The sequence below is a fragment of the Pseudorca crassidens genome, chromosome 2 (genome assembly GCF_039906515.1).
Source record: "Pseudorca crassidens isolate mPseCra1 chromosome 2, mPseCra1.hap1, whole genome shotgun sequence".
Classification (NCBI taxonomy): domain Eukaryota; kingdom Metazoa; phylum Chordata; class Mammalia; order Artiodactyla; family Delphinidae; genus Pseudorca; species Pseudorca crassidens.
The window spans coordinates 11,416,968-11,442,004 of record NC_090297.1 but is presented as its reverse complement, the minus strand read 5'-3'; the positions used below and the strand labels follow the sequence as shown (position 1 = coordinate 11,442,004).

Here is a 25,037-nt window from a genome sequence, read left to right as displayed (position 1 = left end):
CCTACAGCCTTCCAGTGCTCGTGGAGGGCTTGCAGAATCGCGTCCACGCATGCTGCCACGGCTGACCACAGGGCCCATCCGGAGGGGGCATCGCAAGTGTAATAAGTTCACTGCGGAAAAAGTCCCCTTGGAAAAGGGGGCATAGGAGAGCCGGGAAAACCAGGAAGGAGGAAATCTGAGCTTCATGTCAGCCAAGAGCAAGGACCCCAGACCTTAAGGCCCTGGACAAGAAGCAGGACTGGCCTCGGTAGAGTGGGGAGGCAGGGGTTTGGGTTCTAATCCCAGTTATGTCACTACCCACGGAAACGTGGAGAGCCCCCAGCCTCTCTGAGCCCAGGTTTCTCGTCTGTGACATGGGGGGATTGTTAATAATGACAAAGACAGTGATGATGATGATGATGATGATGTGGAGGAGGTCTTCCTGTCGGGGTAACTACGGGACTGGGGTGGTGTCTGCAGCAGAGCTTTGCAAACTGTCAAGTGCTTTATACAAAGATGCAGAGTGGTGTTACTGGTCAAAAAGGTGGAGGTTAGACTAGACTAATGGTTCCCCAAACCATGTCAGATTACCTGAAATCCAGCCAACCCCCCCTCCCCCAACCTGGTGGATCAGAATCTCTGGGGTGAAGGGCCCAGGAATCTGCATTAGAAAATCTTCACTGGTGGACCCTGATGTAGACGAGCAGTCCCGAAGACCAGCATGTGGGAACCCCAGGACTAGAAAGCTGATCTCAGAGACCCCATCTGACAGTCAAATTCATGTTGTTTTCCTCCCTACAGCCCCCTTCTCACTCTGAGGATAGAGTATTGAAAGGTTAAAAATGAATTTTAAAAAGTTTCCTGCAGCAAGGGGCCCAAAGAGCCCAGGGCTCACGTCATTAGCCTTTGGCTGCCAGGAGAAGACACTCTCCAGGGATGCGTGATGCACTTAGTAGGTCCACAGATCTAGAAGAGGACATGGAAGGGCAGACTCAGGTGCTGAGCCTGGCTGGGGCACTGAACCATGTGTGACCGAGGTAGTGGCTTAACTCCTGTCTGCCCTGGGTGTCCAAGTATGGACATGGTGGTGCTGAGGGCTGAGGAGGAGAAGGGTGAAGTCACGGTCAAGGTGGGGTGGAGGGAGGGCCTGAGTGGCCAGGGAAGGCACACCTACCTGTACAATGGGGTTGTGCAGGTTCTTCTGAACTGGGCCGGGACTGTCGCCCTGTAGCCAAAGGAGAAGAGGAAGATGAAACAGCAAAGACACATAACACATGAGAGCAGAGGTGGCCTGTGGAGCATGGGGTTTTCTGTGGAAGGAAGCCATCCCCTAGGGACCGCCCTGCTTCTGTACTGGGGAATCCACCCTCCACCCCTGAAGTAGACACTTCCAAATGGCTCAATGACGACACCTGGGGTTCATGAAGATGCTGCCAGGACCAGGGGTCCTGGCCAGAGGCCCTGTGATGCTCTCCTGCCTGCTCTGGCTTCTTGACCCCTAACACCCTCTGACCAACAAATCAGTCACTCAAAGTCCTCTAAGTTCCTCTCCCAATTGGTCCACAGAGTTAGAACTGAAGTTGGTTATACTTGGTGCTTTTCATAAAGAAGTATAATTTTATAGAAAAAATAAAAATAAAGAATTTTGGGACAGGAAGACTTGGGCGACTACCCATCCTCTTATTTCCCCCACAAACAACACAATGAATCTCTTATTTTGTGGAGGGCCAAAACAGGGCTCATTAGCCTGATTTACAGGTACACAGAGAGGTTCCAGACAGTCCAACATTATAGAGCTAATTAAAACCAGAGCTACACCTCAAATTCAAGACCGTCTGGTTCTCCCTGGTCTAGTGCTCCTTCCTGTGAGTGTACAAAAGCCCTCACCACATCCCAGAATCAGTCTGTCCTGCCTGGGGGTGGGTACCATAGATCACTGGGATCACAAGTCATTACTAGGGAGACTCCTGGTGGTCACTTCCAGAATTGCAGGCAAAAGGCAAGAAATAAAGCATGTGTCACCTGAGCCAATGTCCATCAATCTTCTCCGGCCTCTCTGTGCTGAGTCCCCACCTCTGCTCTAAATAAGTGACTAGAGCATGAAAGGATGGGGAGGTCCTTACTCCAGGTCAGGCTGTTCCTGCTGGTACCAGGCCAAATGCCTGAGCACAGACGGTTACCCGGAGCTATTTTCAGGCTCTTCCTGGCTTACCTGTGTGCACATCGGTTGAGATGGGGGATGAAGGTGGTTGAGGGAGGGTGGGGATGGAACAAATGGTAGTTTAGTCTTTAGTCCCATCTCAAGGTTTGCAAACAGAACCTATTTGGCAGGCAGCTAAGGTAGGTTGGCCCTGTACAAGGCCATCTTTGCCAAATTTATGGGGAAGAGAATGAGGCCAGAGCCCACTGAAATGCCTATGTGTAGAAAACTGGCTTATCAAAGCACCCATTGCCTGGCACCAGGGCTCTGTGTAAAGCGAGCTTGGGAATAAATATGCCGGATCTGCTGCCTGTAGCCTCAGGTATGTGCCAAAGCCAAGTTGGGCAAAAGGCTAGGTCTGAGCCAGATGCAATTCAAGAGGCCTTTAAAGAACTCTTTCTGCAGAATGGATTTTCCAGCAGCATTCTGGCTGTCAAAGCTCCCGTGGGCCCCCCATGGGAGGACAAAGTATGGCCCTTGGGAAGGTATTCTCAGATGCTACAGGGTATCTGGCCCACACTAAGAACAAAGGGCACTGCTGGCTGTATGTACAGCTCAACAGTGGTCCCTCAGAACAAGAGAGTAACAGCAGAGGCCCCTCTACTGGCCCACCTTCCTCGTCTTGGTTCTGTCAGGACAGCCTTTGTCACCAGGGTTCTCTCCTGGGAACAAGAGAAGAACAGATTGCTTCCTTAAAGCCCCAGTTAAAACAGAATCCGAGCCCCGAGTGGGATTCAGGCCTGAAGTGACCTCCTCCCCGTCCTGACGTGGCTTTGCGAGGCCCTGGCCAGCAGTGTCTGTTGTCCATGTCACCATGCTGAGGCAACTTACTTCAAATTTAGTCTTAGCTTTTTTTTTTTTTTGCAGTATGCGGGCCTCTCACTGTTGTGGCCTCTCCCGTTGGGGAGCACAGGCTCCGGACGCGCAGGCTCAGCGGCCATGGCTCACGGGCCCAGCCGCTCCGCGGCATGTGGGATCTTCCCAGACCGGGGCACAAACCCGTGTTCCCTGCATCGGCAGGCGGACTCTCAACCACTGCGCCACCAGGGAAGCCCAGTCTTAGCTATTTTTATTAAGTGCTCTTCATTGTTATTCTAGATTTGGAAAAAAAAATGCTTCCATTGGGATTACTAATATAGAATAGGTACTGATTTTTATCAATTGATATTCTACCAGTACCGTTCTGTACTTCTCACTATTAGTCTAATGGCTTTTCTGGTTATTCTCTTGAGGTTTTCCAGGTAGATAAACATCCCACTGGCAAGTAGTGGTTATCTTGTCTTTCTTTTGCACAATATCCACCTCATTTCTTGTTTCTTATCCATCTTGCTGGTTAATAAAACATTGACTGAGCTTCTGAGAAAGGCTTCCTGTGTGTCTGAGGACCCGACTCTACTGTGTCTTTAGGACGCGGCAGGGGCGCCCTCTGGATTCTTAGTCGCATGATGGAACACGTGAAAAGTGGTTCCCACATCCTGACCCCAGTGTTTCACATTAGAGCCTTGATGTGGCGTCTTCCTGTCCTCAGATGCTTGACCCACCCACCTTCGTTCACCCCCTCGCTCCTGGGGAGCCTGTCTGTCCCACCAGCCATCAAGAGTTAGGTGGCTACGGACCTGTGCCTCTTGGTAGCTGGGACCCAGTATGAAATAAAAAAACTGTAATTAAGTAAGCAAAGCAAACACAACTTAGAAAAAATTCACCGGATGCCTCTCCAGAGGCAAAATGTGCAAAAACTCCTGGAGATTCAAAAAAAATCCAGCTCATTCCTGCAGGACCAAGAGCTGGCTCTACAGGGAAACAGGGGTGGTGGTGAGGTCCTGAGCCCTGGAAGGTATGGTCTGGGAGGAGAAGCCTACGGTCCCAGACATAGCCCACCAGAGATGAGCCCAGGCTGCTCAGACCCTGAGGCCGACCCAGGCCCGCCATCCTCTGGATTTTCCTTGCCCTCCCGGACACAAGGAGCCAACAGGCCTCATTTCTTTCTCTCCCCACATCCATCTCTTCTTGCAAAAGGAAAGAACAGAACAGGAAATGCCTTCGCCAGAATGCTTCCTGGGTGGACGAGAGGAAACAGCGGGTAGGTCTTCACCCCCTCCACTCCCACCCCTGTGGTTTCCGGGCGGGGCCCAAGGCCCAGGCCCTGCTGCTGCTGGCCTTACGTTGCAGAGGGAGTGCGTCCGGTGTCGAGGGGAGTTGATGTCGCTTGGCGTGGACGACCGGTCGCCTTCAGCGGCAGATGCGTCGGAGATGACGGAGGGCTGCCGGGAGTGGCAGGGGCTCACCCTGACCGCTGGAAAGCAGGGACAGCTGGTGAGTGGGGGATGGAGAGAATGTCCTTGCCTTCACTGACTTGCAGGTCAGTCCACCCAACGCCCCCATTATACAGATGGGAACACTGAGACATAGAGAAGAGACTTGCCCAGCTCTCCACCCCTCTATTTCACAGCCCCACGGGTCACCAGAGAGCCTCTGGATCCAATTAGGCCCCCTCCTAACCAGGGTGAAGAGGAAGGGGCAGAAGTCTCCAGGGGCCTCAGTGACTGTCCTCACAGTGCTCCAGCCACCTGGACGTTCCCTAGGCCTGGTGCAATCCTAACCCATGCTCAGTACCAGCTTCCCAAGAGAGAAGCCGTGAGGCTACCACCAGCTCCTCTCTTTCTCCCACCCCCTCACCCCACACCCGATCCGCAGCAGCACCTCCAAACACAGCCCCAAATCTGGCCACTTCTCTCCAGCCCCACTGCCACCACCCAAGCCCAGGCCACCACCGTCTCTTGCCTAGAAAACCATGGCGGCCTCCCAGAGGGCCTCCCTGCTTCCTCTCCTCACTGCCATGAGAGCCAGGCATCTGGTCTCTCTTTACCTCGGGGTAGATACGTGCGGTCCTCCTCCAAGCCGAGGGGATACAGCCCTGCCCACCCCACCAGCCTCGGCTCACGTCACAGCAGCTTTCTGATGGTGCCCGACACGCACCATCTCCCTCCTGCCTCACCCTTCGCTGGCCCTGCTGCCCATCAGGCACATCCTCAGCCTTCAAGTCTCAGCCTGTCCTGAGAGAAACCTCCCCCTATTATCAGCTCTCCCCACTGTCTTTTCTTTCCCAACAAAGCACCTGTTTTCCGTTGATTTCTCTCCCTGCACTGAATACAATCTGTAATCATTCTTTGTCAGTTTAGTTACATGTGTTTTCTGTCTTCACACCTACAATGCCAGCTTGATGAATGCAGGCAGTCTGGGTGTCTTAGCCATGTCCAACCCCAGCGCTCACGGCGCCTGGTGTGCAGTAGGTGCTTACTCAATAGTAGATGGATTCCTGGAAGCCCACCCAAGTCCCCCAGCAGAGTGCTCTCCTGTCTGCAGACGCTGGATGGAGGAAGCACTTTCTGCTCGACAAGACTGAGGACCTACTGTGTGCAGGCAGCATGTGAGCAGGGAGGGCTACATTACTGAGAAAGAAAATCCTTGCTGCCAATGGCCATATGGTCATACGGAGGAGCGTGGGGCTTTGGAGTCAGGGACTTGGGTTCCCAGCTAGGTGACGGCAGGACCCACAGGCTCCAGAAACCAGCTGCCTGTCTCCAACCTGCATCTGTCACACAAATGCGACCACTCACAGGAGGGACAGAAAATGGGGCCAAGTGGGCCGCAGATGTACAGAGGAGTTTGGGGCTTCTACTGTGGCCCATGGGTACAGATGCTGACCACAGGCTGGGCCCCTCTTCCCCTCGGTGCCTGCAGCAAACACCCCTAACACTTATTTCTGCCCCTCCCACACATCCAGTGATTACCTGGAGCTGTCAATCAAGGAGCTCACACTGTCTCCTCTGCCAAAGGACGCCCATGTGACTTAGACTGGAGAATCAGTGCATCCACTGCCAGATACAGTGATTGGTCCAGAGGTAGACATGTGACCCTGGCTGGCCAATCAGAGTCCTTCTTTGGGATTTACTATACACACAGAGAAAGATTTCTCTTTCTCAAGACTTTTGAGCTTCAAGGGCCCTAAAAGCCTGAAACTGCTGGAGACTGTTTTCTGCTTTGTGAAAAGAGGTGGCCTAAAGATGAGGTCGAATGGAGGCAGGCAGAGCTGAGAGATGGAGAGAGTCAGACAGACCCAGGTATTGTCTGAACCTTGGTATCCAGCTATGCCTGAGGTCCATCTCTCAGACTTTTCAGTCCTCTGAGCCATGGCCTCTCCCCTACACCCCCCTAAAAGCAGCTATAGTGTGAATAAAGAGGCCGCCCCTCCCAGTGGGCCAGATGGCCTCCTGAGACACCCCTGGAGCTGTGGCTGGGCTGGACTCACCTTGCCGGTCCCCAGGGTGGGGGGGGTGTGAGTGGTAGAGAGTCTGCTGGCTCTGCCGGATGGCTGCGGTCAGTGGGAGGTCTGCCTGCACCACCCACTCCTGGTTGCCATTAAGCACCGTCTCGCCAGGCATGGCGAGTGAATGCCGCTTGGGGACATCCTTGGTCAGCGTGGCTAAGGACTGCTTGGCCTGGAGAGAGAGCCGGGGGACAGGAAGAAGACGACGTGATCAAGGGGACCTCTCGGCCTACTGCTTGGCCATTACCCGCCATCGTGAGAAAGCCACGAATCCAACCTCTGTGCCAGGGTGTCTCTGGCTCTGCACTGCGTGCCAATCAGTACCTCACATGAGGGTTTGCTTTGGGGTTAGTTACCCCTTAGTTCCTGCCAACACAAAGTGAGAACACAAAGGGGGACCGAGGACACACTTAGCACCCATTCTTTCGGGTTCTCCAAGAACCAGCTGGGATTTGAATGAGATGGTAAGAAAATGGTGTTTTGCCTTTCAGCACCTTACCTCCTCCCCAATTCAACCTCCGATGGCCCCTTCACAAGGTGCTGTGCAACACAGGCTGGGGATAGGGCAGCCCCCAACCTGGCTCTCAGGATCACATGAGAATACGTGGGACACAAGGAAACCCAGGGACAAGCGTGGGGCTGAGTTCTGGCAGGTGGGATAGAGAGCTCTTCCTTTCTCGGTCCTGTGCCTGAGGTCTCTCCCAGCTTTGGATTATGTCCCCCAGGGTATGGGGGGTTGTATTAGAAGTGATCTCAAATTATTGGGGGGAGAAAAAGGGTACATATTAGAAATGTATTAATGCCTATTTTCTTTCATAGTCAATTTCCACTTCCACACTAGCTCCCCAAGCTCATGTCAGGGGAGAGGGGGCACACGGGGCGGGGCCCAAGGGCCTCACACTGAGATTTCCAGTGAATCTGGGGGGTCACTACAGATGGCAGAGCCACCATGAGTGCTGGCTTTGCCCCTAAAATGAACACGGATGAAATGGAAAAACCTCACCTCATCTCTCTCCTAGCTCCAGAACTTTCCATACTTCCCCCAAGGCCCTGGGCTCCTCCATGCAGAGCAGAGGTCCTTGAGAAAGAGATTCTAGCTGAGAAATGAAGTTCTTGACCTAAAGCCTGACATACCCTCATCACGTTGACAGCTGTGTTATTTTAGACAAGTCACTGCCTTCTCCGAGCCTTACTTTCCCCATCTGTGTACTGAAAAGCCTAGACCAATCCTTAGGGCTCCCTCTAGCTTGGATACCCCAGGAGTCTATGAAATCACTCCCCTTCCACCGCCAGACCCCAGGGAATATAAACCCCTATGGCAGAGGGAGGCCGAGTTGGAGCCAGCCCCACCCCCAAGCCAGGTAATAATCTCTGGTTATTATCTGGTAAATAATCCCAGGTTTAGAAAAATACCATGTGCTCAGTGCAGCAGCCCTGGGTCTCAAGTAGGGGGTGTAGGATTAGCTGTGCTTGACAGAGGAGAAACCAGAAACTCAGGGAGGTTAAGTGACTTCTCCAAGTGTGCACAGCAGGCACAATGTCCAAGCTGGGGCCCAAGTCTGGGAGCCTGGGAGCCCCATGTGGCCTCTATGGTGCCCACGCTCCTCTGGGGCAAGGAAATAACCAGCACAAGTGATGCCGACTCTGAATCCGCGAGGCAGAGAGTGGGGCGCGGCTGGTCACCACGGGACCCCCAGCACCTGGCTTGGGGCTGGGCACATTCAGTGAAGCACTCAGTAAAGATCTGCAGGGGAAATGGAAGCAGGCTTCTGCCACGTCCAGGCGGACGGCCCAGGGAAGCAGCTCTGTTAGTTTACCCAGGAACGGTGCAGCGATCCTTCAGCAGGCTGGCTGTGTCTTGGAGCTGCCGCGTGCCTGCTGCAGGTCCAGTGTCACGGACTCATGTTTCCTGGACCACCGTATCTCACTCGGGACCACATCTGCTCTCCCCTCCAGGTGTCTGTGCATCTGGCCTCCGAGCCCTCCATCCTGGCACCGCTCCATGCGGGCAGCTGCCCCACTCCCTTGCTTCCTCCTGTCCAATCCATCTTGGCTGCCAGGAAGGTGGACTTGGGTGGGAAATGAGCGCCCAGTCGGTCTGCCGTCATGCTAACTAACCCTCAGCTCTGCCCTCTTGCAGACATCCCCAGCCACACACATGGAAAGCGCAGGCAAGTCCAAGTCGCCCACTGAAATAAGCAGCCCCTTGAGGCAGCACAGGAAGGCACGAGGAAGAGGCCCGGGCAGGACTGCTCTCCTGTCCGCACCTGGCTTCCTTCTTCCAGGTGGATCTCCCCTCGGTCTGGGCCTGAGAGCAGCACCTTCTAACTCAGCAGGCGGCTTGGCATCATCGCTGCCTGACAATGGGGAGGAGCCTACGGTTAGTCCTGCAGGATGGGGCAGGTGTGCCTGTGAATTCTGAGCACAGGAACCTCTCACACACTGTCCACTCATGAGTTTAAACCTCTGAGACAGAGCGAAACAGAGACGTGAACTGCAGACAAGGCACGTAAGGTCTAACTTAAAATACGTGCATGTACTCTCTGTCTGTCTCTCTCTCGTTGCTGCATTGAATCATCTTCCTGTGACAGCCTGCACAGCATTTCTCTACTAATCTCTTCCATTAAATGCAACTCAATGCTGGGAGTTCCCTCTGCGCCTCCACCCCCTGCTGAGAACCCTGAGCCCGCAGTGTTGAGCTCCTGGGAATTGGAGAATTGGCTCAAACACCCTCATGTGACAAAAGTCAGACAGAACTGGGTTCAAACTCCACTTCTACTATTTGACTTGCTGTGTGACCTGCAGCAAGTTACTCCACCACTCTGAGCCTCAAGTCCTCACAGTAAGATGGGAACTGAGGGGTTACTTTTATAGGTAAGTTGTGGGATGAGGTGGCCCGGCACAGCGCCTCGGAGCCTAGGCTGTGGCATCCAGCGGCCTGGATTTGATCCCAGCTCTGCCACTTCCTAGCTGGGGGATCCTAAGAGAGGCCCCTCACCTCTCTGTGCCTTCATGTCCTAGTCTGTCTGATGGGGATAACATGGGTGCCATGGAGAGCACTTAGCCGATGGTAAAGAAAAAGCTCAGTGAACGTTGGTGACTGCTATCATGAAACAATTTCCATTTCACAAGTAGGAGTCAGATGTGGAATAATTCACATGAAAGCCCAGGATTCTGTCTGGTCTATCGTCCTGTTCAAACAGTAGCAGGCTGTTAGGATGACTTATGCCTCCCTGAGATCAGACAATCTGGGAAGTGGAAAGGGAGAGCGGCACGGGGGCCCCACCCTCCCCCACCCTCAGCTTCCTAGCTGCCTGGAGGCCAGGATGTACTTCCAGTCAGAGAACAGGCCTGGCCCCGGAGGGATGCTGTGAGTGCGGCTAAAGGGAACCCTTTACCGGCTTTCCAAGGAATTTGAGCTTGGCTAGGGAACGTCTCTCCCGCCAAAGGCAGGGAGGATCCCGGGGCAGGAACCTTCCAAGCAAACACGAGAAGGGTCGTGCTCCCGTGGACTCCAGCTGCGGAGACGCTGCATCTGCACCAAAGGAGCATGACGCCAGCTACAGTTGACTCCACCATCCTCTTCCTGGGCTTACTGGCCGCGACTCTGTCCCAGATCTCAGGCTGCAGTAGTCGCAGGTCCAGCATGGAGGTACCAGCATGAGCTGATGAGGCAATACTGGCTCCATACCATCTCTGACAACCGCAGGCCTGGGGGTGGAGGGAGGCTCTTGGGGGACAATGTCGGGCTCGGGTGGGCCCTGACCTCATGTGTGTGGCCGGGGGTCTGAGCTCAGACCCAGTGTTCAGAGCTGGCTGTGGGCCAGGGCTGGTCTGCTGGGCCAGGATGGCAGTGGTCCGGGGCCGGGAGGTGTGCTTGTGTGGCCAGCTGGTTTCCTCAGAGAGAGGGCAGGAGTGGTAACAACCCAGAGCACGGCCATTAAAAAACAAACCACGATCACCCTTGACCCTTGCCGCTCGACCCTGCCTCTCGCTGGTCCCTCACCGCGCCCTACTCTTGCCTGGGCCTGTGGCGGCTGTCACTTTTACAGACGAGGAAACTGAGGCCCAGGCAGCTCAAGGACACAAAATGACTGGCTAGTGGACGGGACGTGGGAATCCACGACTCCTGGTCCCGGCGCGGCCCGAGGACAGGCTGGTCTCCAACGTCAGTAACAACAGCTAACGTCCACTGAGTGTGGGTGGAGAGCCTGCCCCGATTTCCCGTCACCTCACCTCACAATCACCCCAGGAGGAAGGTCTTATACGTATGAACACAGGCTCAGAAAGGTTAAGTCACTTGTCAAAGATCACACAGCCAGGAAACGCAGGCCCCCAACTGGGGCTGTGTTAGAACTGCACGGCCAGGGCAGAGACAGACACCGAGACGAGGGAATCCCACACTTTACAGAGGAGTGGTTCGCAACCAGCGTGAATTCTCTCCCCCTCCAGGGAACACTGGGAAATGTCTGGAGACTTCATTCCCCACAGTTGGGAGGCACTACAGGCATCTCGTGGGTGGAGGCCGGGGATACTGCTGCACACCGCACAGTGCACAGGACGTCCCACAACAGACTTCTCCGGCCCCCAAGTGTCAACAGTGTTGAGGGTGAGAAGCCCTGTGTACAGTGTACATAGTAACGTAAGAACTGTCTCCCATTTTGGAGAACGTTGATAGAAAACTAGGTCACCAGGAACCAGGCTCCTGGGGGAGGGAGTGGACAGGACTAGCACTTGGGGGGAGCCTGTGATCTCGGGGCTGGCAGCCCTGTCTCCCGCCTGCTCAGTGACTGGAGAGGCCACTGGGGAAGGCCTGAGGGATGAGCGATGGCTGGTAAGAGGACGTGCCTCCTTCAGGCCAGCATCTGGGTGTCCTTTCAGAGGCCTCCCATCACGGAGCACGGGGACTGCCCACCTCCCAGCTCTGCCTCTCAACTCTCTGGGCAGCTCTGGGTGAGCCTCCTGCACACCGAGCCTGTTTCCAAATCTGTGAAATGGGCACAATGAGAATATGTAGCTCACTGGAGTGACCGCTAATGGATATGGGCTTCTTATTAGAGTGATGAGATTGTCCTGGAATTAGATCGTGGTGACGGTTGCACAACTTTGTGAATGTGCTAAAAATCACTAAATTTATGTCATAAAAGGACGAATTTTATAATATGTGAATTATATCTCAATAAAACGCATATTGAAAATTTTTTACCTAAACAAACAAACAAACCACAGGGTGGTCTCCACAGAGCCAGTGTGGCTACAGGAGTGAAACTGCTCCAGGTGTGGTAATGCCTAGTTCGGCCAGAAGTTGTTATCAGGAAATGTCCCCTCCCCACGGGCTGGAGCCCATCAGGAAGTGTCCCCTCCCCACGGGCTGCAGCCCATCAGCAAAGCACCAAGAGGGGTGTTTGCTTCTTGGGAAGCCAACGTCCTTTGACTTTTACTCGAGTGAAGCGGCCCTTTTCAGCTGCATAGGGTGTGTGGAGACCCAGCGGAGGCTGGGTTGGGGAGGGGTAATGCCTGAATTGGGGCAGGGCCTGCTGACCCCTCACCAGGGAGCTGCGCCATGGCTTCCGTGTTGTGGGCGGGTCACTTAAGAAATTACCTATCACCAGAGCCACAGCCAGAACTCCTAGATCAGGAGTAAGCAAGTGACCCTCAGATGGACCACTTGAATACCCTGTACTTGATCAGACTTTTGAAAACTGAAGTGAAATTCAGAGGGCAAAGGGTTTGGGTTCATCTCCCCCAGCAGGGGCCACTCAGTGGACCATTCCAGATGGAATCCTGGCTTCCCCACTCCCTGCGGCTGCCTTGGCTTCGGCCCATTTCCAAGCCTGGCCCTCCACCTTACCACTGCACCTGTGAGCTCCTGACTTCCTTCCAGTGCACGCTGTGTGCTCAGATAGCCCGAGCTGCTTTCTGTGGCTTGCAACCCGAGGACCTCAGGCACACACGCAGGGAAGGTACCTTCACTCTAGTCTCGTCCTGGCCAGCAGTGCTGTGAGGGGAGCTGGACAACACTGCCCAGAGCCGGCAGCCCTGGAAGCCTCCAGGCTGTGAAATTCTGCAGATGGCGGGCAACAGAGGGGACCTCCGGGCAAGTGGACACACACCAACACCGGGGCTCTCACAGGCTGTGCCTGTGCTGACATTACAGCAAACCCACCACCTAACTATTCACACTTAGCAGAGAGGCCTGATGCCTGCCAGAGGGAGGGGGCAAGAACCTGAGTTTCGCTGGCCAGAACTAAAGCAGGTCGAGTCATCCGGGCATGGTGAGAGTGGAAGCAGAGGTGAGCTGGCTCCCAATCCTGAAAGACCCCAGAATTTCCCAGGATGCTTGAGGTTAGTGGCCCATGGCAAGGAAGAGCCATCTGTCCATCACAGGACGCTGGGAAGACTTGGGAGAATAAAGGCCTCACCTCACCCTGCACTCCCTTCCGAGACTGTCAACTTGAAAGGTTTCTGTCTGGGCTGCACATGGCAGCAGGGCCGCCAGCACCACCGACCCCACTGGTGGGAAGACCCCAGAGAGGAGACCCAGCAGCTGGAGCTTCCTCCAGCCTGGGCAGCTCTCACCACTAGGGGTCAGCATTGGACAAGGAGACCCAGGAGGCAGAGGGTGGGATTGTTGTTCCCAGGAGGGGCCCACAGATCCTGACTTGCCCTGGGTGACCCCTGCTCCTGAAGCAACTGACCATAGAAAACCTCCCTCTTGTCATATCATCACTCACCATGTACAGGCCGGGCTAAGTGCTTCTCTTGCATCATTTCATTGAAATCCTCACAAGAGCCCTATGGGATATATGCATTTACCCTTATTGACACTTGATGGAACTGAGGCCCAGACAGGGGAAGGGTCCTGCCCAAGGTCACACAGCTAGACAGCGATGGGGGCTGGATTCAAACCCAGAACCCATGGTGGTAACCACACCATCAGCCAGCATCAGTGCTGCAGAGAACGCTGAGTTCTCACTAAGAAACATGCGACTCCCCCCACCTTGGGAGTTCCCTACACACTCTCCTCCCAGCCACCACCACATTGAGCCATGGTGGTTTCAAAGGCCCTTTAAGCCACGAGCTCTCTAAAGTTGATCAAACATCTCTTGGGGAAGGCAGAGTGGGATAAAGACCCTCACCCCCACCCCAGGACCAGATAAAGGTCACTGAAGCTCAGAGAAGTTCAGTGAGCAGACCAAGGTTACACAGGAGCGGGTAGAGCAGAACTCCAGGGCTCTGGACCTCAGTTCTGCTGACAGGCCAGGCCTGGAAACACCACCTAGACTCTCTGTCCCCACATGCAGGCTGCCCATCTCCGAGGAAAACACAGTGGATGTATTTTGAGGGATTTTTTGGATTAGAAAAAAACATTTTTTTCCTTGAGGACCCAAGTAATATAATAAGACTGATGAAAACAGGGGAAAAAAAAGGAAATAAAAGCCACTTGTGATCTTACTACCCAGAGATAACCAATATTAATTTTTTGGTATTTTTCCTCCCAAAGGCTAGTGGATGGTTTCCCAGCATCCCCACATGCTCGGCCCCAGTCAGGTGGATGAAAGGTGGTGTGGTTGCCACGACCAACCAGAGGGGTCATCCCAGACCCCGCCCCGGCCCCAGCCCCGCCCCCAGCCCCGCCCCCGCCCCTGCCCCGCCCCCGCCCCTGCGGACTCCACTCTGGACTCCCAGGTGAGCCCACGTGCACTCCCTGTCTCCCAGCCATGACATCACTTCCGGCAGATGCCCCACCAGGCCTGGGTGGGTGAGGGGGTGGGGTCTCACCATGGCCAGCTCCGCCTCCAGCTCCTTCATGCGGTTATCCTTGAGGTCCAGCTGGGAGCGCAGTGCCGTGGCGTGGTCCGTGGCCTCCTTGGCTTGCCGCCGCAGCTCCCACTTCTCGCGCTCCAGCAGGTCCTTTTCCTTGGCCAGGGCTTTGACAGCGTCCTCGCTCTCCTGTGGGGAGAGGCCAGCGTTACAAGGAGTGCGGGGCACGGCCTACCCTTGGCCCAGAGGGCCTTGACCCCCCAGACCAGAGGAAGCGCAGGGAGGCCCCACAGCACCGCAGGTGGCCGGGCGCTCGGGCCCTGGAGGAAGAAAGCCCTGGGTTGGAGACTGGAACAGAGACAAACTGTTAGTAGATGCTCAGCCGTTTTTTTTCAATGGATACATGAGCAAACAAATGTCCTAGGTAAGTTCTTTGAACTTATCAAGTCTTCATTTCTCCATATTTAAAATGGAGGGGGAATCAATACTCCTCATTTCAAAGAATTGTTATAAAGACTAAATGACTTCATTTGAGGGAAATAGTTAAATGGAGGCTGATAAAAATTAGGGTCATTAGTGGGTTTGGGCCTCTGTTCTGCTGTTTGGTAACGTGTGTGTCACAGGAAAACAGGGACAGAGGAGGCACCTGCAGCCCACCTGCCTTGGCTGCCACAGGGCCCTGCCACCATCCCACAGGGTCCCAGCCGACGATGGGACAGGCTGGACCTCCAGCTAGCTGTGGTGTCTGAATGCAGCACAGTCCTCTGCCCGTCACCCCGGCCCCAGCTCCCGGCTGGTCCTCCTGCATAAGCTGTTTTCTCTGTGGTGCTGAGGCGAGGGCCATGGTCTCCAGCTGTGCTGGTCCAGCAGAGCCAGCAGGCAAGGAACAGCCGGCTGGATCGGGGGCCTGACCTCTGTTGGCAAGAGCCAATTTCAGGACACCAGGCATCCTTCCCCCAGAGGAAAGGTCCCTGCAGGGGGCCGGGCCCACGCACCCAGCCACGGTCTTCCCAGCCACCAAATTGAGAGCCGAACTCCAGGTCTCTGTGCAGCCTGGGACCGCGTTGAGAGGCAACCATCCTGCCTTGTCAAACAGCCCTGCCACCGAAGGCCTGAATTCCAGATGGCCAGAGACTAGGAGGCCAAGGTCTGGCCCTTTCTGCATGACTGTCACAGAGCTGGAGCTATGGCTTAGGTTCCTGGGAAAGAGAGTGAGTCTGGGTCGAATCCTGGCTTTGCAAGAACAAGCTGCAATAACTGTCGTGCCTCAGTTTCCTTGTCTGTAACACGGGATCACGGCACCCGTCCTTGAGGGTGTTATTGTGAGGACTGGATGAGATAATCCAAGTTTAGAGCTCAGAACGGTGCCGGGGACACAGCAGGCGCTCACTCGTGCACTCAGGACGCTGCTCAAATGTCTCCGAGAGGCCTTCCCTGACTATCTACCTAAGAAAGCAGCCTCAGCTGTTCCCAATCAGTTTCTCATACTGGTACCGGATACTGGTCATTCAACCAATATTCGTGGATGCCACCAGCAGGCACACACCAGACAAAAATCCCTGTGCCCGAGGAGCTGCACACTCTAGGTCATCGGCAGACACCCGGGTCACAGAACAGCAGCCCGGCAGACAACAGCCAAGGAACACTGCTGAGTAAAAGAAAGAGTGTTGGTAGCTGCTGTGACTGACTTCAAAGGCCGTCCCAGGACAGCTCTCCCAGCTGGGGTGAGTGGAGGACACAGGTGTCTGTGTCACCAGCCCCAGGCTTCTCAGTGTAGTCTAGAGGAGGTGGTGTGTGTGTCAGGGAGATGATTCCTTCCAGGACGTGTCTCCTAGGGGTCAGGGTGCCTGGGTGTGAAGTCTCAGCTCCATCCGCTACAAGCTGTGTGACACTGAACAAGTAATGCAGCTTCCCCAAACCTCAACCACCTCATCTATGAGAGAACGACACTATCACATCCCAGGGTGATGGTCAGAAGAGACTGGTAATGCGAGATGCAAAGCAAAAGATGGCACTATAGCAAAAGCCCGGGCAAAGCTGTACTCTCGGGTTCTGGAAGCAAGGCTCTCCGCAGAGGGGCACTCCACCGCTAGTTATTTCTCTTCTCCTTTCTCTTTGAAGCTGTCTTCAGGTGGGGTCAGTGCAACAGCTGACAGGTATGGCCTCCTGGGTCACATGTGGACCAGCCAGCTCTTTCCCCTGGAGCTGGGGACCACGTCCCAGCATCTACCCTCAGCACCTAGCAGCAAGCCTAGATCCTGGAATGTCCCATGAAATGAAGTGTGTGGATCAGAACCACTGAGAGTTGGCTGGTGTACAAGTGGCTGCCTACCACATACCCCTGAATTAGGAAGAAGGTCCGCTAGGACCCCCAGGATCATTTTTGTCTCTGTGTCTCTTTGCAGTCAGTAGCTCCACTAGTTGTGAGCAGACTGAGGGTTCCAGGCTGGGGGGAAAGGCTGTAGGTGCTTTCAGCCTTGGTGAAAACTCTGACACCCCCTCCCATGATCACATCTCTGGCAGCAGGAGTGCAGGTCTCAGTAGCAACTGTCACGGAACGTTCTGTACACATGTCAAGTACGGTGCTGAGGTTTCAGATGCATTATTATATTTAAACAAGCTCCTGTGAGGCAGGGTCTATGATTATCTCTATTTTACAGATGAGCAAACTGAGGCCAGAGAGGTAAAATAACTTCTGCAGCCCCGCAGATAGTGTGGTGGAGGTCTTAATCCTTGCTGGCAGTGGTGGCAGGAAAGGAACTGAAGGAGACCTGCCTGGGGCGTTGAAACCTGACGGGGATCAAGGTGGCCGGAATTTATGAAGGAAGGACTCGGCCCAACTGTCTGGGACCTTGGATGCCAACCTGGGAGCTGAGGTCCCTCTGGCGACTTGACCTAAGTCAGTTTTCGGCTCTGTAAAAGGGGGATGATGGGGACAATCATACCTCATAGGGTTGCTATTAAAAATAGCAAATGTAAAGAGATTAGGACCAAGCCAGCATACAGTAAGTGCACAATTAATGTTTGCCATTATTAATATTATCCTGTGTCAGGTGGTGACAGGTGGTCTCTAAAGGTGGCCATCATCATTGTCATTGTTAGGGTGCTTATCTAAACAGAGCCATCTTTTTTGATCCGTTTAGCCTTTTATCAGCATCACATTCCATTCATCCATTTATTCATTCATTCTTTCTTTCTTTCATTTATGCCACGCAGCTTGCAGGATCTTAGTTCCCTGACTAGGGATTGAACCCAGGCTACAGCAGTGAAGTGTGAAAGCGCCAAGTCCTAGCCACTGAACCACCAGGGAATTCCCGCCTGTTTGCTTTCCTGATCTGGATCTGTCCTCCTTCAAGGTGCATGTTCTCAGGGAACACTTCCCCCACCCCCGGTTCCTGGATCGTCTGGGACCCTCGGACCCCCCGAGAAGGTCCTATCTGGGTTAATTTTCCGCATGGTTCTTGCTTCTTCACTGAGACTCTACCATCCTCCCAGAGGCAGGGCCCATGACTGGGGTCTGTGTGCGGTCAGCCAGGACCCGCTCCTGCCTGGCCAGAGGCTTCCTGAGAGCAGGTGGCTTCTCTGGGTTTGCCAGGGGGACCAACACCAGGCAGTGGTAGATGAGAGACCCACAGAAGGGCCCTGAAACCCACTGTGGAATTTCCACGATCAAATGCCTGACTCTGAATCCCCCAGAGGCAATAACAATAATAATAATAATAATAATAACAACGACAAGCATTTTTCCCCTGGCATGCTTTCTGTGTACCAGAAACTTTAGTGCTGACAAGGCTGGGCTCTGAGTGGTTGCGATCATTATCCCGGTTTTAGGGATGAGGCCACGTGGCTAGAGAGTGGCAGAGGTGAGAGTCTAACCCACTGTCTGGTCTTAACCACTGTACCACCCTGCCTCCCACGCCAAGTGTGATGGTTACTTTTTTTTGCGGTACGCGGGCCCCTCTCCGTTGTGGCCTCTCCCGTTGCGGAGCACAGGCTCCGGACGCGCAGACCCAGTGGCCATGGCTTACGGGCCCAGCCGCTCCGCGGCATGTGGGATCTTCCTGGACTGGGGCAAGAACCCATGTCCCCTGCATCAGCAGGCGGACTCTCAACCACTGTGCCACCAGGGAAGCCCATGATGGTTACTTTTATCCATCAACTTCACCAGACCATGGGGTGTCCAGCTTTGTGGCCAAACATCATTTCTGGGTGTGTCTGTGCGGGTTTTTGGATGAGATTAACGTTTGAACTGGTAGACTCAGTACCCAGTGGCGGGGGCTGGGGGAGTGGGCATCATCCGATCCGTTGAGAGCCCGAATGGAAAGTGGAGGAAGGGAGAAGTTGCTTTCTACCTGAGAGTTAAGCTGGGACATGGGTCTTCTGCCCTTGGATGGAACTTACAAGTCGGCTCTCCAGCTCTCTGGCCTTTGACTCAAACTCGATGACACCACTGGCTCTCTAGCTTGTAGAAGGCAGATCACAGGACTTGTCAGCCTCCACAATCATGTAGGCCAATTCCTTCTAATAAATCTTAATATATATATTACTTCTCTGAAGAGCCCTAAAACACCAAGGAAGCTGATGATCTGAGGACGAGCAGTGTCAAGGACAAGGTCAGCCCGGTGCCCCTCACGCCTGGGGCCAGCAAATCACCAAAAGCAGGTATGGCTGTGGGCTGGTTGTCTGGCCCCTGCCCTGTGTCCCCTCCCCTCAAACAAACATGTCTCCCTATTGATGGGCATGGGGCTACTCAAGTAAAGGTTCTCCCTGCCTCACCTGCTGAAGAAGGACCAGGCTCCTGGGACCTGCTACGGGCCCTCCAGCTGGAGAAGGAGAAAGGATGGAGGTGGACCAAGAGAGAGGCAGATGGTGCTATAGTCTGAATGTTTGTCAAAATTCATATGTTGAAATCCTAACACCTAACGTGATGATATTAGGAGGTGGGGCCCCTGGGAGGTGCTTAGGTCATGAGGGTGGAGCCCTCGTGAATGGGATTGATGCCCTTATAAGAGACCCCAGAGAGCTCCCTTGTCCCTTCTGCCAAGTGAGGACATGGCAGGAAGTCTGCGACCCAGAAGAGGACCAAGAAAGCAGGGAGCCGGGGGTTCCCTTTCCTCCTCTCTGCTTCCACAGGTTGTTGACTTAATGCCACACTCTGTCTGCAAGTGACAGGCCCGGGGAGGCCAACTTCTAGGGACCCAGCCCACCTACTGTGGAAGGACAGGCAGGGGAAGCTGGGGCCCTGCTGCTCAGGGCTGGCACCCAGGGCACCAAGAGCTCCAGACCAGGCAGAGGCTGTGGGTGCCTGGCCCAGGGAGCTCCTCCGGGGCTGTTTTCATCCTGGAGAGGAAGGGATCTGTATACTTGGGAGGTGAGAGGGCATGTCACTGGTAAACACCAAAGTGGGCCGTGGGGCTGAAGCTTTTAAATTCAAGTGCCACCTCTGACAGTCTAGCTCAGAGGGAACACGCGTGAATGCACTCATGCAACCAGGCCACCAGCCACTGGGAGAACCACTCAAACCTCCCACGGCCGAGGAAACTTAACGAGCTTCCCACCTCCGTTTTCTCCACGGAGTACATGCAAACCTTGGTCATAGCTGTTGTCATGTGGTATGATGTACTTGAAGGGCAGTTTTCAACAGTCTTTCCGCCCCGCTCACCAGAGGTTACAACTCTCTCCCTGCAGACACAGCAGCTTACTAAGGCCTGCTTCGTTGTGGGGACTGACTCTTTTTTCTTTAAGTTTTGGGACCCTCTTCAGCATGACTACAGCACATATACCAGACAGATATTTACTGAACCAAAGTCCTTGGTCATCTGACCAGGAACTCCTACTCACCCCACAGGGCCCAACCTATATGTCACTGCCTCTGTGAAGCCTTCCAGGACTCTCTCCCAGGAGGCAGAATTTCCTGCTGTCTCATTGTTCTGCCCAGCCCTTTCTTCACACTCTTATTATGGTACTAGTAGTAAGACACAGAGCTGAGAGTCACTGAGCACTTAGCATGCACTAGGTGCTATGCTGAATGCCCTGTATCCATCCTCTCATATGGTCCTCATCACAGCTCTGCAAGGTCTGCACCATGATCGCTGTTGTGCAGATGAGGAAACTGAGGCTCTGAGAGGTTAAGGGAGATGCCCAAAGGCACACACGTGGGAACCGGGATCTGAACCCAGGCTAGCCGGAATCCAGAACGCACACTGTCACTGACTGCGCTTTCCTGTCCAGGCTGGTTTGCCCAGGAGACATGGAGCCGTAACTAGGGGGTGTGCCTGTTCATCTCAGTGCCCAGACCTGGGCCTGACAAGGGGCCTCCCCAAGTGAGCATAAGGGGACACGAGCAGTGCATCTGTGTTTTGAGATTCAAGGCCAGACCCTGTGCCGGGTGGGGGAGGGTCAGTAATGAGGGGGCTGGTGGGTGGGGGGAGGGGGAGGGGCGGGGGCTGCGTGCTGACCTTGCGGTGCTGCTCGTAGTTGCGGATGAAGTCGCGCAGCTGCTCCTCGCGGCTCTCCAGCGTGGCATACAGCTGCTGCATCTGGCTCACCAGGTCTGTCTTTTCACCCTTTAGGCGCTTTCGGTCGGCTTTCATGGCTGGGGGACAGAGAACCGAGTTAGTTCCCGAGATCCTAGCTGCCTGTCACCCCGAACGCTGAGAAGGGACCCCGTCTCCTTCCCTTTTATGAACAGACGAGGAAACAGGGTTCAGAAAGAGGAAGTTTCTCTCCCAGGCTCCTATGTTACTCAGTGGCATTCCCCAGATTCAAACCTAGGCCCGCCTATCCCTAGAGTCCCAATTCTCATTTCTCAGCTTTACTGACCCAGCCAGGGGAGCAAGTCCTTGACTGAATGTCTGTCCCTGCCCTGAACTGCCTAGGTCCGCAGAAGGAAAGAGCTGGAGGCCTGGTGAGCTTGTGACCCCCCTGCTCCCCCATCGCTAACCACGGCCCAGGAAGCTGATGGGATCCTTTACTTCCTGCTGAAATGAAATCCCAGGGCCCAGTCTGAGCCCAACAGAACTCAGCCCAGCCCGACAGTCCACTGTCTGCTCCATCTCCTTCACAGGGAAGAGTGTTTGATTAAAAACACACAGCAAGTTATGACACCAAAAGTATGAGTAACAGGAGAAAAAACAGATACACTGGACTTCATCAAAATTAAAGACTTTTGTGCTTCAAAGGACACCATCAAGAAAGTAAACAGTGCAAGGAATGGGAGAACAGATTTGTAAACCATATGTCCGATAAGGGGCTCATATCTGCAGTATATAAAGAACTCGTACAATTCAATAATAAAAAGACAAATAACCCAATTAAAAAAATGGGCAGAAGATCTGAACAGACATTTCCCCAAGAAATAGCCAATAAGCACTCAAAAAGGTGGTTTACATAATTAGTCATCAGGGAAATACAAATCAACACCACAATGAACTACTACTTCATACTCACTAGAATGGCTAAAATATAAAAAGAAGACAGTAACAAGTGTTAGCAAGGATACGGAGAAACTGGAACCTTCATACACTGTTGGTGGGAATGGAAAATGGTACAGCCTCTGTGGAAAACAGCTGACAGTTCCTCAAGTGATGAATCATAAACTTCCCCTAACAGCAGTTCCACTCCTAGGTGTATATCTAAGAGAACTGAAAACGTATGTCCACACAGGAACGTGTGTACATAGGTTTATAACAGCTGTAATGCTGAAACAACCACATGTCCATCAACTGATGAATGAATGTTTAAAAATGTAGTACATCCATATAACGGTACATTATTTGACAATAAAAAGAAGTAATGATGCATGCTACAATGGGATGAATCTTGAAAATATCATGCTATGTGAAGAAGGCAGTCATAAACGGCCACGTGCCGTATAATTCCATTCAAATGAAGTGTCTAGAATAGGGAAACCTATGGAGACAGAAATTAGACTAGTGGTTGCCTTGGGCCGGGGGCCGGAGATATGGAGGTGTGGCCAAAGGGCATGATGAAAATATGCTAATATTGATGTACATCTCTGAATATAATAAAAACTATTGAATCACGTACTGTAAACGGGTGAGTTGTATGCTATGTGAATTGTATCTCAATAAAGCTGTCACACAGACATACAGACACAGACACACAGACATGGTGCCCCGTGTTCCACACAGCCTCCTGGCAGCAGTGTGGTTTTTGCTCCCTCCGGACTCTCCTCACGGCACTGGCTCTGTACAGAAGGGAGTGGAGACGGGCAAGCCTGGGCTTGTGCAGGGCGGGCCCCACTGCCTTCCCCAGGGTCCCCAGAGCTCCATCCCCTCCCCCCTCTGTGGAGAGAACACTGAGGAAGGAACTGTGGAGGCGGTGGGGAGGGGGCAAAGCAACTCCTTGGCTCTGGAAGCTTCCAGCCTGAGAAGGCACAGAGTGGTTAAGTAATTTGCCCAGAGTCACAGAGCCACATCTGACTCCAAGGCCCAAACACTTGACCCTACATTATGCTGAGAAGCCCCCAAACCCCAGAGGGTCCCAGCCCCACGGCTAGCTGAGGGCAGTGATAGGGGGCAGGCAATGGCGGTGCCACCCCATCTTGTCCCGGACAGTGAACCTGCACACTCAGCCTCTGATATGAAAAAGTATGGCATAAGGACCGAGGACCCTGGGCTCTGGCTCAGTGCCTGACATAAGCTGCATCTTCACCCCCTACCTCCACCCAGCACCGCCCTGTAGAACAGGGTAGAGGCAGGTGAGCTGGGGCAGTGTCATCACGTGCAAGGAGCCCTGGGGAGACCCCTGCAGTGGGGACCACAGGTCTTGGGGGGCCCTTTAAATTCCAGCTTTGCGCTTCCTGGCTGCTGCAGCTGGACTTGTCCCCTTCATGGCCAGCTTGGCTGGGCAGCAGCTCAGGTCACCGTGGCCGGAATTCCAGGCCTGACTCTGGGCTGGACCCTGTCAGGCTGCGGACCGAGAAAACACGAAAGCTGAATCTCGCGAAATGATGCCAGGTGAAGATCATTTAACAACGAAGACAAGGTGCCTCTGGAACCATGGCGTGAACCAAAAAGCTTCTGGCCGTCTGCCCAGCTTTTCAGAAGCACAAATGTCCACAACCCACCCAGGAAACTCACGTGGAGGACCTGCGAGCACCTGGGGACGCCCCACAGGCCTGAGGTGGGAAAGTGGGCGTGTGTGCTCATCGAGCCTGAACATCCCCAAGTATCCCCAACAGATGGGGGGTCCCCTGAAGGGGCGAACAGGTATTGTAACTCTTTAGGGAAACAAGGCACTTAGCCTGACAGACTCCCCAAGAAATAATTTAAACTACAGACACACAGCTATGAAAATTACACAGTGGAATGCGTCCTTCCTTTGTCATAAGCATGCTTTTATTTCTCCTTCAAAACCCTGTTTGACGATCTCCAAACATCCTTAATGCAAGATGAGGTGATGGTCCACGAGCGTGACGGTCTCTCTCTGTGACCAGCCTCCTCCTGCCTCGGCCCCAAGCTCCCCAGTGCTCTGTTCTCCTTCCCGGCCACCCAGCTCCACCCAGGTGTGTCCCACGCCAGCAGCTAGGCCACTGGAACCACTGCCACGGTGACAGGTGATGTCATGCCCAGTAGACCCTGCAGGAGACCAGCCTGGCTCCTGGGAATGTGGGGACTCTGGGGGTGAGAGGGAGGGTGTGCAAGGAGGGACTGATTTTTCTAACTCAAGGAGGCTGGATGTTTGCATGAGCTGGAGGGTGGAACCAGGGCCCCAACCATGACCCCAAGACGACGGCGCTTCTCTGGGGCCATCACTCTTCCCAAGCTTCTGAGGTCTGCCTTTCCACAGCAGACGCCCTCCTCTTTCCCTGGCTTGGGATGCCATAGCCCCTAACCCAGATGCGAGGCAGGGTGGAGCAGTGTCAGCCCCGGTTTAACTTCTGCAAATGCGACTCTTGGCAGGTGGGACCAGAGAGAGAAGAAAGGTCCCTTGACTCCAGCCCTGGGCAAAGCAGACCCCCTCCTCCAGTGCCCAGGTGACGGGAGGCCACAGCTGACAGGCAAAGAGAACAGCGCAGGGTAATTCTTGGCTTTTGAGCTTCTGGGGGTCGTGGGCCTGGAGAGTAAGGGATTTTACAGGAACGCTGAGCACGAGGGGGTCTCTCCTTATGCACCGGGGCAGCGCCTGCAGTGAGAACCTTGCCAGGCAGTGAGGGACCAGGCTGTCAGCTTTCCCCTCTCCCAGTCTCGGTTTTCCCCCAGGATGGGCGTGCTGGACTCTGTGAGCTTCCTTTAACTTCTGAGGTCCTAGACGACTTCTCCTTGACCACTGTCCCCCACAAACATGTCCATGGCCTTGGCCAACACCACACAGCAGGGCGGACCGGCACTGGTCTGGGGTCAGAGGATCTGGGTTCTGTCCCTGGCTCAGAGTCCTAACCACCGGATGAGGGAATTCCCTGGCTCTGAGACCTCGAGCGAATCACGTAACCTCCCCGCACCTCAATTCCTTAGATATTAAAACAATTCCCATGGGCCAGGCACGGCTCTCAGCCCCCGATGGGTTTTTGTCACTTAATTCTCACAACTACCTTTTGAAGTCAGTCCACGTTATAGATGAGGAAGTGGGCATCCAGGGAGATTAAGGAACATGGCCAAGCAGTGAGTGGCAGTGCCCACCTGGCCCCAGCACCCTCCTGTCCCACAGCTTTGCTGGTTCCCAAACTGCCAGCCCCCAACAAATCTGCACAGCCCGGTTGGCCTCATCTTCTCCTCGGGACTTTGTGCTGGGGGTAGGGCTGCA

General features: G+C 54.1%; 1 protein-coding gene across 3 annotated transcripts in view; it reads right to left on the bottom strand.

The window, feature by feature from the left end:
* The window catches only part of KAZN (kazrin, periplakin interacting protein), a 1,134,217-nt gene that overhangs the window by 47,865 nt on the left and 1,061,315 nt on the right, over positions 1-25,037 (bottom strand). For all 3 annotated transcript variants that reach the window (XM_067721094.1, XM_067721083.1, XM_067721102.1), the window contains 5 exons: positions 20,729-20,865; positions 14,289-14,459; positions 6,489-6,678; positions 4,342-4,472; positions 1,154-1,204 (listed from right to left, as the gene is read on the bottom strand). In XM_067721094.1, coding sequence (XP_067577195.1) covers positions 1,154-1,204; positions 4,342-4,472; positions 6,489-6,678; positions 14,289-14,459; positions 20,729-20,865 — 680 coding nt within the window. The remainder of the gene's footprint in view (positions 1-1,153; positions 1,205-4,341; positions 4,473-6,488; positions 6,679-14,288; positions 14,460-20,728; positions 20,866-25,037) is intronic.